Source organism: Alligator mississippiensis, chromosome 4 (genome assembly GCF_030867095.1).
Source record: "Alligator mississippiensis isolate rAllMis1 chromosome 4, rAllMis1, whole genome shotgun sequence".
In the NCBI taxonomy this organism is placed as follows: Eukaryota; Metazoa; Chordata; order Crocodylia; family Alligatoridae; genus Alligator; species Alligator mississippiensis.
In genome coordinates, this window is record NC_081827.1 from 70,762,189 (window position 1) to 70,778,646 (window position 16,458).

The 16,458-nt window shown below is 43.5% G+C and overlaps 1 protein-coding gene across 1 annotated transcript in view; it reads right to left on the reverse strand.

The window, feature by feature from the left end:
- PTPRR (protein tyrosine phosphatase receptor type R) overlaps positions 1 to 16,458 on the reverse strand; it is a 261,768-nt gene that overhangs the window by 17,604 nt on the left and 227,706 nt on the right. Inside the window, exon 10 of the mRNA XM_019493652.2 lies at positions 15,980 to 16,117. Within this exon, the coding sequence (XP_019349197.1) occupies positions 15,980 to 16,117 (138 nt within the window). The remainder of the gene's footprint in view (positions 1 to 15,979; positions 16,118 to 16,458) is intronic.

Sequence of the window (16,458 nt, forward strand, 5' to 3'; positions counted from 1 at the left end):
AACCTGATGAATTCAAAAACATAAATATTTTGTTAAGTCAAGGCCTAACAAGGGAGAATTTTAACTAAGTGGTAATGAAAATAAAAAAGTTCACTGTCTTGCCTACATTTTGTGAACAAAACTATGAGTACAGAGCATCGTTATGAAACTAGAAAAGTACTATACTATGTGAACAAGTTATCTGCTAAACATCTGCTCAAAGGCAGATGCAGAGGCAGATAACACTTATAAAGCAAAATCTATATATTGTGCAGTACTATGCTTACATACATCACAGCTGCTAATGCATAGACATTTCAAATAGGATTCAAACCAAATTCACGCTGAATCCAACATTGTAATATGCAATGGCAAGGAAAAAAAACGAATCCCAAAACAAAGTTTTCTACGACCACTGTATCTACAAGAATGTTATCTGTTTAAGAAGTCTTGATGCAAGAGAGAGAGATTCAGAGAGCAGCTACTTATCAGCTCTTATTATATAGTGAAATGAAATAATCACTTTAATATCATGTGCCACCATAAAACACAATTTTCAGTAAATATTAATAGAGGTAGGGGAAAAATCAGTATAGTTCCATTGAAATGCAAGAACCGATCATCTAGCAAGATATTTAAACTTCTAGACAACCTGATAGCCCAATAGCTGATTGAGCTGAATACAAACACTGCTGCAGTATAAATACTGTTCTAAAAATAGATGCTCATTACCTTAGTACTCTGAGATGTATGAAAGCCACATTTTTCTGAAACTCAGGTTATACTGACCAATCTACTTCGTTTCATTCAAAGATGTCATCAGTTGCATTTTAAGACTTGAAGAATTACTGTGCATCTTAAAACTCACCTCTCTGAAGGTACCAAGAATGCTGACAAAATGCTCTCAGAAATGTATATGACAAAAGCATTCAAAAGTTCAAATCACCCAATGTAACACATGCAGCCACTATCAGCTCTGAGATCTAAAAGACATGCCCCTCCCTGGGATTGTAGCTTTCGTTGCTAATATGGGAAAAGAAAAGTCAAAATATACAGTTGCACCCTGACTATCAACAATGGTACAGTCAGTCTCTAAGACTTCTTGATAAATAAGGGTACCGTGTTCTGCATGCCGAAAACTTCAGGAGCTCTGAAAGTATGTTTATCTTGACTCTCTTCTAGCATGGTAATTGTCAGATTGCACTGGGTGGACATTGCAATTGTTCATTAAGACAGTCCTCAGTGAATAGCTTCAATATCCTATCTACTTTTAGTAAAACATAATGGCTGTTTTAAACCACAGTCTCCATGTATCTTTTGAAACCTCTCTATTTGTTATAACCAAAAAAAGCAAAAAAAAAAAAAGCTGTAATCAGTTGGCTCAGACTCTTCTAAAAAGGCAAATATCTCAGAAAAGATTGCTTTTATTACAGTACAGATAGAAATTGAGGAGCATAGACACAAAAGTGCAGAAATTTCACAGAAGCATAACTCTGAAAGAAGCAACTTGCTCAAAACAATTAACTTCACCGGCAAGAAAACTTTATTAGGCAAGGTATACCTGTTCAAAACTCAGCCAGTGTCTAACCATTGTACTAACTAACCTGGGATATATTGGCAGGAAACACTTATTGCATTGGATATGGCTACTGTGTTTAAGAATACAGAGAGGATTTTCTAGATCTTTACTGGGCACATCTACATGTGCATTTACATCACATTAAATTTACTGCTCAGTAAACAGAAATAGGCTAGTGTCTACAGGTGCAAACGTTAAAGCACATTAACACTATGCGTGGTCTGATTTGGGATTGAAGTTAGATCCAAGTCAGTCCACACGCACAGCATTATTGTGTAGTAAGGTGTCTATATGTGTGTTACTGAGCAGTAACTAATTGGCATCATACAGGGATCAAATTTAAGCCCAAGCCGGCATAAGTCACCATAGTTACTGCACAGTATGGGCTTGCATGTGTAGATGCATACCCATACTGCACAGTAATTTTAGGTTACTGCATGGGAATTTAGGTTCCTGAGCAATAACTGGGCAGGTGTACATACACCCACTGAGTAATAGTCTTCTCATACTTCCCATTGCTTTTCCTGGTAGTACTGCATCTGTACCTTACCGCTCTTACAGTGCCTCAGATTTTTTTTAATCTTGTATAAATGGCCACCTACTTAACTACTTTCTAAATATATGCTTTTTATTTATGTGTTTGGGGATGATTGTAGAATCCTTCATATAATCAGATTAATGAGAATTACACATGGGAGTTTAAAAATAGTCTCAAACATTTAGATGTAAAATTATGAACCATCTTCACATGATCTTCACTGGGTTTTGTGTGCCAGCATAATCACATTCAATAATAACAACTCTGTCCCAACTGGTCCTGAATTTACAATTAGCTAACAGTCCTCACACTTCTTGAGTCCCTCCCCTCTCTATTTCCATTTTATATCATTGCTCCCAATGATATGTCTTTTTTTACCTCTTGCCTATTTCAGTACAGCAAGTATCATCTCTGTCTTCTTTCAAATTCCTACCAAGGACTAATTTAATTTGATTAGCTGCTTTCTACTATGACCTTTTACTTCAGGGTTATTTATTTCGGAACTGGTGTCTGACCTCATTTAAAAAAAAAAAAAAGATTCAACCATTAAAACTAAAAAGAGATTTACACACAAAATATATCACATGATCTTTAATTTCTTTCAATATTTGTCCTTGTCTCTTGCCCCTTTACCCTCCAACACAGTTGCAGCCTTAATTCTACCTCTATCCTCAGTCCTGTCTCTCTGAGATCACCCTCCTCAAGTATCAGACCTCATGCTTTTACTTCTCCTTATGCAGAATTCTGTAATTCTTCCATTCTTAGACTAGGCTCTAGTCTACAGTTCCACTTATATCAACTATACCTATCCAACAGACCCAACCTTGGCACTTGAAATTGTTCTTTTCAGGAGTCTACGGCCAGTAATGTTTAATGAGCAACCAGACTTCTTAGAAACAATGTAGTGCTTCTATTATAGCATGTTTTTCTGACCAATTACACACCTTTCTTGGGAAAGAGATCCTTTTTCAGATAGCAGAGTTCTTTTGTTCTCTGTTCCCTGGCTTAGGACTTTCTGGACAAAAGTGATTTTTTAAGTTCATATGGAGGAAGTAAAATCTTCAAAACTATCAATGTTGATGTTATCTTTTAACAATCCTTGAGTGTTTCTGGAGAAGTGGATTATTAATCCTGTTCCTGTTTTCTGTCTTATACTGACATCTTCATACAGTAAATGTTCCAGTAAGCAGGTCATAATTCATAATTCATAAATTATGACAAAGCAGTTCCTACTCTTACATATGTACCCTGACCTCAACTGTCTATTGCTGAAGTCATGCTAAACTATATTAATTCAAATTCAGACCCTGAGGAGCCCACTACTGGAACACTTGTATACTGCAATCCTTGAAGCAAGGACTTTGCCTAAATTCCTATTCTTTCTATTAGATGTCTAAAGCTAAGGCACCACTTGGCCAAAAGAGAGTGATCCTTTGTGGGAAGATGTATAACTTTCCCATTCTTTCAATAGGCAGATTTAGATACCTATAGAGCATTTTAGTGCTAAATAGGAAGCTGTCTACTGGTAACCAACAGGAAAAGCTAAGGAGAGATGTATGTGAATTCCTGCTCCTCAGGTATTTGATGAAGGGCAGCACACTATGTGCCTTCAAAGTCTCACAATCCTACGAAAGAATGGAAAGAGGAAGGATGATCCAACACTCTTTTAGCCAGTAGCCTAGGATTTAGGTCACTTTCCAAGGAAGTGGGAGACTTGGGTTCATAGCTCCACCCAGTTGGAAGTGACTTGAACATGTATCCCTACTTTCCAGGAAGTTGCCATAACCACTAGAATATGGGCAAGGCAGGACTGAGGGCATCCTCATCCTTCCTGTAAAAGCTGGGTGTGAAGCAATGAGACAGAACTTACAGCACGGAGGGCCGGCAGGGTTGCAGTTGCAGCCCGGAAAGGAAGGAAAATACCCACCCAATTTCCGAAGCAGCATCTTGCTCAGGATTGGTAGAGGGAGGCCGCTCAAAGGTATTTTGGGCCCCAGGGAGGGGCAGAGGGGGGTCAGTTCCCTGCAGGCCACAGGGATAGAGGAGCGGCTGAGCGTCTTGGCAGGCAGAAACTGCAGAACGGGCCTGAGGAGCCCTGCAGGAGTGATCCTGAGGCAGGCGGAGGCCTGTGAACAAGTGGCTAGTGGGAATCTCCGGAGCAGAGCTGCAGCTGAGGATCTAGAGCGGGGGAGCCCACAAGGTCAGAGAGAACCTCCGGACTGGAGTTTTTCCAACAGAGGATCCAGAGGAGGGCCGGAAGGGAAAAATCTACAGTCACAGGTAGAGCCTTCCTGCACAAGAGGGAGACCCCAAAAAGACTGTGTACGTTCATAGGGGTGCAGGGCAGGCTAGCACACAGCAGAAAATGGACTAAGGGCTTGTTTTTTGTGGGGGGGACATTGCCAGAGCCTGACAAGAAGGCTGAGAAGGCTGGGGGGGGCGTGGTTCTGTGATTTCTCTTGTTGTCTATTTTGATTTTGAGCGCAGGCCAAGACCGGCCCCTGGAAGGGTGTACCCAAAAGAGGCACTAGGACACCCTGGGGTGCAGAGGAGGTTACAACAGGCAACACTGCAACCTGGCTGTTGAAGAACATCGTAAAACACCATCTGGAGAGGTTAGGCTGGGGTAAAGGGGAGGTTTGGAGCCCCACCGAAGACACAGGGATCAAGACCAGGCAGGATCACTGTGGGAATTGCCTCCCGGGAATATAAAGGTCATCAAAGTCGTGGCAGGTGAGAAAAACATAAGATCCACTTCCTGGCAGACATGGTGATCCAGAGCCAAGGTCTACCCTGTCATCACCTGTAGGCAGACTAGCACAGGGCAGCACGAGCAAACTGTATAATACCTACAGATGTCACATTGGTGCATTGTCCAGGAAAACAGAACCCAGCCCAGGGGTAGAGATGGAGTTTGACCCATTAGTAGGAGGCATTGCAGGCACAGGGGTCATGCAACAGACTTTGGGCCTTTTTGTACAATTGTTGCAGCAGCAGCAGCAGGCGGTCAGACAGATGGCAGCAGATGAGCAGCTGATAAGACAGCAGGAGTTAATGTAGCATCAACTGATAGATTTCTGAGCACCTAAAACGACAACAGAAGATGACCCCTAAACATTTTTGGAGAGTTTTGAAAGGGGTGCCATGGTGGCAGGATTAGACCCATCAAAATGGGCGGCCAAATTAGGGGTGCTGTTAGTAGGGCAGGCACAGGCAGCATATAGTAACATGTCAAGAACAGACGTTTAGAATTATGAGAAGGTTCAGGAGGAAATCCTACACTGTCTGGACATTACCCCTGAAAGATATAGGCAGATGTTCCGGGCGTGGAAGAGGAAGGAGGAGAAGACACCTAGGGCCCTGTTACAAAGATTAACAGACTTATTAAATAGGTGGCTAAAGGCAGGAGTCACATCCTTGGAGGAAGTGATTGATATGATCCTATGAGAACAGTTCCTTACTGATTTAGAGGAAGGCACACAGAGGTGGGTCAAGTGCCATCATCCCAAGACCTCTAGAGAGGCTCTGCAGTTGGCAGAGGATTTTGAGTGTGCACAGGGGGGAAGGGGCTCATGAAAAATTGGACAGCCCTAATAATAGTGTAAGTGGGAAGACGGGAGAACGCTGGGGACAGCACGATAGTAAGGGACACCACAGGCCAATAGTGACAAGAGTCACCTGCTTCAGATGCGGAAAGAAAGGGCACATGGCTAGGGACTGTCCAAATAGCTCACGCCTATATAGTTCAGAAATATATATGCGGCGCGAAGGGAAGAATGAGTCCACAGTTGCATGGGAACAACCCCTGGTGGAGATGATGGATTGTAGTCTAGGGAGAGTAGCAGAGAGTCAATGATGGGCCAAGCTGTCAGTGTTGGTGGAAGTGGCAGGATGTGTGATCCGGGCAATAATAGATACCAGATGTGATCAAACCTTGGTCCAAAAAGGGTTAGTACCTTTGAGTGAAAAGGCGAGGTTGACACCCATTCGGATGGTATGTTTGCATGGGCACAGCTGCATGTACCCAAGGATGAAAGTATGGCTCACAATAAGAGGGGTCACGTGGGAACGGCCAGTGGGGATAGTTGATGATCCGCTGCACCCTATGATTGTGGGTCAGGACTGGCCAGAGATATATCAGTTGTTGGCAAAGGATCAGGAGTAAGCGGATCGTAGTGAGGGGCTGATAGGCCAGGAAAATGAAGAAGGGTCAGACAGGGAGGATGCTGACCTATGGGACATGAGTGCGTTTGCTGGCGGGGCGCAATTCTGGGATGCGCAATGGGAGGAACCGGTGTTCTGAGCTGTCTGGGAGTCGGAGATTGCCAAAAGAGAACAACAAGTGATATGTCCAGAATTGTGCAACCAACTGCCATGGTGTGAGGTGAGAAAAGGTGTGTTGTATTGGCTTAAAAGGGGGCAGCGAGACAATGAAGTGTTAGCCCAGATTATGGTATCACGGGATTATTGCCATGATTTATTGTGATTGGCCCATGCCCGCCCACTGCGGGGGCATCTGGGTAAACAGAAAACTATAGCCCAGGTGACATGTAGTTTCTTTTGGCCGGGGTGTTACCAGGATGTAGAACAGTTTTGTAATCAATGCCTTGAATGCCAGAGGGTCAGCGTAAAGAAACCCCCTAGAGCGTCCGTAATTTCTGAACCTTTCATACGCGTAGCCCTGGATGTGATTGGCCCACTCCCCAAAAGTGCGGGAGGGCATCAGTTTATATTAGTGCTGATTGATTATGCGACCAGGTATCCTGAGGCAGTGCCCCTAAGGGCAGTCACGAGTTCAAAAGTGGCAGAGGACTTATTGAATTGGATTTCGAGGGTGGGACTGCCAAGGGAGATCATTACTGAGCAGGGAATGAATTTTATGTCCCATGTGATGAAGGGATTGTGCCAGATATTACACATAAGGCACCTGCATACAGTGATTTACCACCCCCAGACTAATGGTCTGGTGGAGCATTTTAATGGGACATTAAAGGCCATGTTGAGGAGGTGCGCCCAGGAGGACCCAAGACAGTGGGATTTGTTGATCCCGCCATTACTGTTTGCGGTTAGAGAGGTGCTGCAAGCATCGTTAGGGTATGCACCATTTAAGCTGGTGTATGGGCATACCCCACGGAGCTTATTACACGTAGTTCATGAAGAGTGGGAAAAGGAGGGGAATGAAGGAACAGCCCCTCCTCAGTACGTGACAAACCTCAGGGAGTGACTTATGAAGGTGAATCAGGTGGCTGGTGATCATCTGAGGAAGGCTCAAATGAACCAGAAGCAGCAGTATGACCAAGGGGCCAAAGAAAGACAGTTTCAGGTGGGGCACAGGGTATTGGTCCTGTTACCCAGTTCAACTAGTAAATTTCTGACTTGCTGGCAGGGGCCATTCCAGATTGTACGCCAGGTTGGTCCAGTAGAATACGAGGTATTACGGCCAGGACGTGGAAGGGATAGGCAGATATTTCATGCTAACCTGTTGAAGTTGTGCCAGGAGCCAGAGGGATTGTTGGCCACCTCTATCCCAGAGAAAGAGGAGTTTGGAAGGGAGTTGGGAGACGTGGGGACAGACAGGTTCAACTTAGAGGCCCCAGCCACAGGATCCAGTTTGACGGAGAGGCAACTAAGATAGTTGAACCAGGTATTAGAGAAATTTGCTGATGTATTCAGTGAAATCCCAGGGAGAACAAGGGATGCAGTGCACGGAATTAGAACACCAGAAGGAGCTATTGTGCGGGAAAGGTGGAGAAGGATCCTATACCACCATTATCAGGCAGTGAAGGAGGAAATAGGAAAGATGCTTCAACAGGGAATAATTAAGCCCTCTAGAAGTCTGTGGAGAAGCTGTATAGTGACCATCCCCCAAAAGGATGGGTCACTCCGCTTGTGTATAAATTTTCGTAAGCTCAATGCTATCACCCAGTTTGATGCGTTTCCCATGCCTCATGTTGGGGAGTTGCTGGAAAGGATAGGGCAGTCTGAATTTATCTCCACCTTTGATATAGCCAAAGGATATTGGCAGATCCCAGTAAGACCAAAAGATCAGGCTAAAACAGCATTCGGAATGCCATGGGGACTCTATGAGTTTTGTAGAATGCCCTTTGGCCTAAATGGTGCAGTGGCCACTTTTCAAAGGCTGATGGACTGGTTACATGAATATGCTGCTGCTTATATTGAAGATATAGTCATATATACCAAGACCTGGGGGCAACATCTAGCAGCAGTCCAAGCAGTTTTACAGGAGTTAAGGTGATCAGGTTTGAGGGTAAACCTAGGGAAATGTACATTAGGACAGCGCAAGACAGATTATTTGGGTTTTTGCATGGGGCAAGGACAAAACAAACCCTTAATAGATAAGGTGGAGGTGATTAAAAGTTATTGGGTCCCTCGAACCAAAAGACAAATGAGAGGTTTTCTTGGTTTAGCCGGGTATTATCGACAATTTATACTGAGATTTGTGGAATTAGCAGTCCTGCTTACCAACATGAACAAGGGGAAGGGGAATGGCCCCATACAGTGGACAGAGCTACAACAGCAAGCCTTTGAGGCAGTCAAGCAGGCTTTATATAAGGATGTTATACTACACACCCTGGATTTTGCACTGCCCTTTATCCTTCAGGTAGATGCACCAGGACAGTCGCTAGGGGCCAAGATCCCCCAGAGGATTGAGGGGCAGGAAAAACTGATAGCCTACGCCAGTAGGTGATTAAATGACCATGAAAGAAGGTACGCTGCAGTAAAAAGAGAGTGTCTAGCAGTGAAATGGGGTGTGGAGTACTTTCGGTACTACCTGTTGGGGTGGGAATTCACAGTTATAACAGATCACGCACCACTGAAATGGTTAAAATCCTCCAAAACAGACAATGCCCGTATAACAAGGTGGGCCTTGGCTTTGCAGCCATTTCAGTTTACAGTTGAATATCGACCAGGTAAAGACAATGTTGTGGCTGATTTTCTTTCTTGTTGCTACTCAAGCGAGTCTCTCAAAACACAGCACGCATCAAGAGAGCAGGTGATGGTCCAAGAAGAAAACCCCCTGCATGAACAAAGAAGAGTGCCTGACGGCGTCTTAACTGGGTGGGGGATATGTGAAGCAGTGAGACAGAACTTACAGCATGGAGGGTCGGCAGGGCTGCAGTTGCAGCCCGGAAAGGAAGGAAAATACCCACCCAATTTCCGAAGCAGCATCTTGCTCAGGATTGGTAGAGGGAGGCTGCTCAAAGGTATTTTGGGCCCCAGGGAGGGGCAGAGGGGGGTCAGTTCCCTGCAGGCCACAGGGAGAGAGGAGCGGGTGAGCATCTTGGCAGGCAGAAACTGCAGAACGGGCCTGAGGAGCCCTGCGAGAGTGACCCTGAGGCAGGCGGAGGCCTGTGAACAAGTGGCTAGTGGGAATCTCCGGAGCAGAGCTGCAGCTGAGGATCTAGAGCGGGGGAGCCCACAAGGTCAGAGAGAACCTCCGGACTGGAGTTTTTCCAACAGAGGATCCAGAGGAGGGCCGGAAGGGAAAAATCTACAGTCACAGGTAGAGCCTTCCTGCACAAGAGGGAGACCCCAAAAAGACTGTGTACATTCATAGGGGTGCAGGGCAGGCTAGCACACAGCAGAAAATGGACTAAGGGCTTGTTTTTTGTGGGGGGGACATTGCCAGAGCCTGACAAGAAGGCTGAGAAGCAGCCGGGGGGGCGGGGGGGGGCGTGGTTCTGTGATTTCTCTTGTTGTCTATTTTGATTTTGTTTGAGCGCAGGCCAAGACCGGCCCCTGGAAGGGTGTACCCAAAAGAGGCACTAGGACACCCTGCGGTGCAGAGGAGGTTACAACAGGCAGCACTGCAACCTTGCACTGGAATAACATCATAAAACACCATTTGGAGAGGTTAGGCTGGGGTAAAGGGGAGGTTTGGAGCCCCACTGAAGACACAGGGATCAAGACCAGGTGGGATCACTGTGGGAATTGCCTCTCAGGAATATATAGGTCATCAAAGTTGTGGCAGGTGAGCAAAATGTAAGATCCACTTCCTGGCAGACATGGTGATCCAGAGCCTAGGTCTACCCTGTCGCCACCTGTAGGCAGACTAGCACAGGGCTGCACTAGCAAGCCCTATAATACCTACAGACGTCACACTGGGTTTCTGGGTGGATAAGATAGCAAGAAACAGGAGGAGATTCAGCAACAAAGATCAAGACTCCGAAGCCTAGTAAGAGGGGTACTGCCCTAGGAGGGAGAGAGATTATATGGGTTTTTCTTCCACTGCTGTTTATACCTTTTATCCAATAACTATTTTCTGCAGAAACCAGTCATAACTAAACTAACAGTGAATTCTACAAGATCCAGTATTTCCAACAGCTACGTTTCTTTAGTTCCCATCAAAAGTATCAAAAGAATGACTGCAAACATTTTTGCATGGAAAACCATCCATTGTGTAAAACATTTCTCAGAGTGCTGGATTGTAGACTTTATTTATGCTTTAGAAATATGCTTCCTGCCTGATATGTAATACTATTGCCATTATTTTGAGGATAAACAAAATGTATACAGTCCATGGAGTAGGTTTGTAAATATGCAGATTATCTGATGGCAGAAAAGTCTATAAAATAGTGTATTACCTTCTCTGGATGTTTGTCTAAATTTTTATTGCTCCAGTGTCTTGACTAAATGATGAAAACATTTCACTTTCATGACTCAATGGATAAGGACTAATAAGATTAGAGGGTTTTTTTCCTCTCTTTATTTAAAACACAAGAAATCTATATGCACCATAGGACATTTTTGGACTTTATCCTAATTGTATTGAAACAAGACTTTGTTATTCCTACAATTTTATAGCAGAGTTCCCAGGTACTTGCTACTTATTCAGGTAAAATTCTTATTGATTCACTGAATGAATAAATATGACAGAAGGATCTTCCAATCAATGCTTGATGTTATGTTTTCCAGTTCCATTTTTCTGGGTTTTGGTCAGTAAAACCAACCACACTGCAGTTCCTGTAACCTCCCCTACCACTGACTAACCAGTTTCCATTGATTTATCAGAACTAAATCCAAAGAGACAGCAAAAAATAATGAAACATGCATTTGTTATGCAGACCAAATTAATCTTATTTTCTACATTTTAATTTCCCTTTGTATGCATTTTCATTAATATAACAGAAATTTATTACAGCAAATTTCAATCATTTTATATCTTTCTCGAATGTCCCTCATTAAAAGAAACTCACTCAATTTAGACCAAATTTTATCTTCCTTATATACAACTCACTTTCATTATTGTAACTTTATCAAATCAGAACTCTAAATTGTGAAACTAAAGTCATGAAGGATTTTACTTATGCTAAAGAAATGTATGTGACATTGTCTGAAATCTTTATTGTTATTTTTATGTTCCCTGTTTTTGGACACACACTATGGCTCCAGTCCTTAGCTGGAGAAAAGTGAAGGCAGGCCAGCCTTTACCTAAGATTTGATTTGATTATTGAGAGGGTGAAAGAAATGGGAGGGGGGCGGTGAGAGGGAGACGGGGGTGCTGCTGCTTTTGAACAGGAGCGTGTTAATGTGCATGTCTATGTGTGCATATTATAAACAAGCCCTGAAAATGATGGCAATGCTGCAGAGAACAAAACAGCAATAATTGCAAAGTGTTATTTTGTTAAACAACAGCTGTTTTTGCCTCCTTTCTAAGCAGTAAATATTTTAATAGAAAAGTTAATGCACTGAAAATGGTAAACATTGAAACTGTTTTCTTCCCAGCAGCAAGAAAAACAACAGAACAACTCAGCTAACAATCCGGAATTTCTTAACATTTCTTGCCAGCATTTCTCACTGGAATGTCAGAACAATTTGTGTAAACACAGACATTCTCCTTGTAGCCTGGGAACTACTAAAGATGCCTCACCCTCTTTTATTAGGAGGAAATTATCAGTGTCAGTCCACAACAATGCTGATAAATACTACTGAAGCAGGACTGCATAATTCAGGTAAACACAGGGTTTCCTGTTTCATTGGAAACCACTGGACATTTCTTTCAAGTCATTCTTCTCACATAGTGTTAAAAGTAAGTGTTTAAAAGTTCTGTATTTTCTCAAATAGTTGTTAGTCTTGCCATACTGTAGTGGGGTAAGTTTTCAAAAGTAATCAATTAATGTAAGTCACACGGGCATTTGCTTGGCTACACTAACAGTTTCAAAATGATACCTGATGTGGAAACATACTCTACATCATTTAGGCTAGGGAGAGACATTCAAAAAGCCTGAGCCTGAATTGAGTCAATCTTTGCAGAAGGGAGGACTGCTTGTGTGGAGTGCATGCATCTGCTGATGATACTGAGTTTTTCAATCTCCCTCTCCCTCCTTCTTCATACTGTATGCAGCAAACCTGACAAGCAAGGGAGCCAGCAGGGAGCTGATAACACAGCAGCCCATCAAGAAAATAAAAGCAGCCCATCAAGAAAATAAAAGCCTCTCATTAGTTCAAGCTCTTCTTAAACAACTTTTTCCAAGGAAAAAATGGAGGGACATTACCAGCTGACCTGCTGATTAGCTCCAAAAAGCCCTAAGTGGGCACTGTCCTGTCTGCTTTTGTCCTGTCCCAGTGAAATTGGAAATTGGACACACACAGACACCTCTCAACATAAGCTAGCATACCACATGCTGGCAAGGGTCCTTGGGGCTGGGGTCTGTGTTGTGGGAGATGGCAGGGAGGGAGGGGGGATCCCTTTTTGAGCAGCAAGTGGAGAGGGGGGATGGGGCAGGGGGAAGCCAAGCAGACCCTGCAGTCTCTGCTGGAGCTCTTGCTAGGGAGCAGAGGGGCAGGGTCAGGCCTGCTTTCTGGAGAAGACAGCCCAGCCCAGTGCTGCAAAGCATCTGGGATGCTGGGGGACTCTGCTTTAACTTAAACCAGGAAGGGGTCTGGGACAGGCATTACATAAACTGGTTTGACATAAATCAGTTAAGTCTGATAATACATTCAACCAGGTTTATCTTAACCCACTTTCAGCCATTTTGAAACTGGTTTATGTGCACTGAACTTATGTTCTTCTACAGGTTTAAACCAGTTTCTGATCATTTAAACTGGTTTATGTGTAATGTCTGTTCCTAGCTTTACAGCACAGATGTACTTTATAATGCTTTCCTGTCTGACATTTTTAAATTGGACTAACCTAAATTCCACACTCACAGAGGGCAAGGGACATTCTGTGGACATGTGCAGCAGGGCTGGACAGCCTTTTACATGCATGGTTGCTCTGAGCAGCCATAGTTGCAATCTTTTTCTTCTCAAGACATGTCAACACTGCCTGGGCAACCTGTGTAGAGGCACTGCAGTGAAGACTGGCTTAACCACTCCCTATCCATTAATGTATTAACCACTTTAATGTGGCTCTAGGCATGACCAAGACATCATTGTTTGCTGTCGCTCAGTTCCACATCAGAGTGAGAAGGTTGGGTTTTTCCTATGCATCTGGGCTTTGCTGACTGCCACCTGGGGCCAGGAAGGATGTTTTCCCCCCTCCTCTTGCTAAAGGTATCAGGTTTTTTTTTCCTGCTGTTCTCAGAAGCATGGGGTGTTGACTGCAGAGAGTGTTGTCCAATTGCTCAGAGTCAGACCAACTGCTATATTTGGGGTCAGGAAGTAATTTTACCTCACAGTTGTATTGGTACAGACTATGTAGAGTTTTGCTTTCCTCTGTAGTGAGGGGCACGGGCCTCTTCCTTGGATCTATAGAGTGCATTTAACCTTGCAGTGGCAAGACACTGATAGTGCCCTAATTCTCCTGCTTTACCTAAGACAAGTTAGGGTGTTTTTGGCATTCCTGTGCTATGTGTCTTGTAGCTGTGGAGTTTTTAGGAACAGGTTAAACAAGTGCCTGTATGGGTAGTTTAGATAGGGATGTACCAGCTTTGAGCAGGGGGTCAGATTACAGGACCTCCCCAAGTCCCATCTAGCCCTACTTTTCTATGATTCTATGTAGCTTATCTGCATGTGTCCAGTGCAGCTTTAAGGAAGCCACATTGTACCTGCTTCTGTATTTAGCATCTGCGGAATGGATATGCTGAACTTCACTATGGTGCCCCCTAGCACAGTCCAGGGTGAAGATATGCCCAAAGAGTTAAAATTCAATCCTGCACAAATACCCTAAATACCACATTTGTGCCATTTAAACCTTCAAAGCAGGATATCTGCAGGACTGGTTTCTTGACTTTCTCCTCTGGATCAACAGTGATTTTTACCTCTGTGCTTGAAGGAAGTTGGGAGGAGTCCTGAGACCATGCTAAGAACTTAACATTGATTTGCACCAGTATTAAATAAAGCTATTAACATAGGTAGGTGGGAATCCATCCAGAAATCACAGACTGAAAAACAGACTGTTATCTGGCCATTAACAACTGACGTGCAATGGTTCCAGGCAATCATTATTATAGAAAGGAGTAATATATTTTCATTCTGGCCAGATGTCTCCTTTGTATTGATTAAACATATTCAAATATTATTCTTTGGGATGAAGCAGATCTCTTGTAAAACCTGGGTTGGATTTACCAGAAGTTCATAGAATCATAGAAAATTAGGGCTGGAAGGGACCTTAGGAGATCATCTAGTACAGCCCCCTACTCAAAGCAGGACCATTTCTAACTAGATCACTTCAGCCAGGGCTTTGCTGAGCCAGTACTTTAAAAACCTCCAAGGATGGAAATTCCACTACCTAGGTAATCTGGTCCATTGCTTTACCACCCTCCTAATGAAAAAGTTTTTTTCTAAAATCCAATCTAACCTTCCCTTGCTGCAGTTTGCTGCTCCTTGTTCTATCATCTGCCACCACTGAGAACAGTCTAGCTCCATCACCTTTGGAACCAACCTTCAGGGAGTTAAAGGCTATCACATCCCCCCTCAGTCTTCTGTTCTGCAGACTAAATAAACCCAGTTCCCTCAGCTTCTCCTCAAAAGTCATATGCCCCAGTCCCTGAATCATTTTCATTCCCCTCTGCCGGACAACTTGTCCACATCCTTTCTGTAGTGGGGGGCCCAAAACTGAACACAGTACTCTAGGTGTGGCCTCACCAGTGCTGAATAGAGGGGAAGAATCACTTCCTTTGATCTGCTGGCAACTCCTAGTACATGCAGCCAGTATGCTATTAGCCTTCTTGGCAACAAGGGCACATTGTTAACTCATATTCAGCTTATTGTCCACTGTAACCCTCAGGTCCTTTTCTGCAGAGTTGCTGCTTAGCCAGTTGGTCCCAAGCCTGTAGCAGTGCATGGAATTATTGTGTCCTAAGTGCAGGACTTTGCATTTGTTCTTATTGAACCTCATGAGATTTCTCTTGGCCCAGTCATCCTACTTGTCTAGGTCCCTCTGAATCCTAGCCCTGCCCTCCAGTGTATCTACTACTCCTCCCAGCTTGGTATCATCTGTAAACTTGCTGAGGGTGCAATCCATTCCATCTTTCAGATTGTTAATGAAGATATTGAACATAACCAGCCCCAGGACTGACCCCTGGGGCACTGAAGTTGTCTTCAGTTTTTCCAAAATGTGGGCTTGGAACATAGATGGTGAATTTCTATGAGCATTATAGTATTCAAAAAGAAAACATTTTATATATAAAACAGTAACAGGAGGTGATCCTTTATTTAGAAAGATGACCTAAGATTAGTGGAGTGTTTCTCATTCTAAACAACCCAACAACATAAATATAGGCAAACATATATAGGGATATTTTCTATGCATCTCTTGCATTTGCTTTATAATGGCTTATCTGGTCATCCATCTTAGGTTTTTCCAAAATGCCCATTAGAAGTGGTTAACTGTTGGAATCATCAGATTTTCCATGAGGTTCTTCCTAAAAGCCTAGTCTACACACCCCACTTCTTGGTTTAGTTAATTGGTGTCATACCTCATTTTTTTCTTTAAGCTTTGTGATCATAACAATGACAGGGCTGTCTTCTTGCCAAACCATCTGCCAGAAATCATTCACGGTGTTAATCATCGGTCCCTGAGTTGCAATGAAAGCTTTCTCCTTGCCACTGTAACCCTAGCGAAGGAACAGATACAAAAATATTAGTTTTAAATTCATGCTAGGTGAAAGTTCTGAAGCAATGTAGACCACAAAACAAATAAAAGAGAAAGTATGTATGGCAATTAGAAGAGCTGCTAGAAGACTTTCTAGAAGAACAGTTTTTTTTATTTGAAATGACCAATTTCACAGAATTGAACTATTCCATGGGGTCTTACTGATTCCATTGGAAGTTCTCTACCTTCTCAGTTTCTTTCTGGCACGCCCGCTCTCTGTGCTCCTAGAGCTGGCCTTCTGGTAGAATGCTAAGCCACTCAAATGGGAATATGAAGATGGGTAAGACCAAGAAGATTCATGAC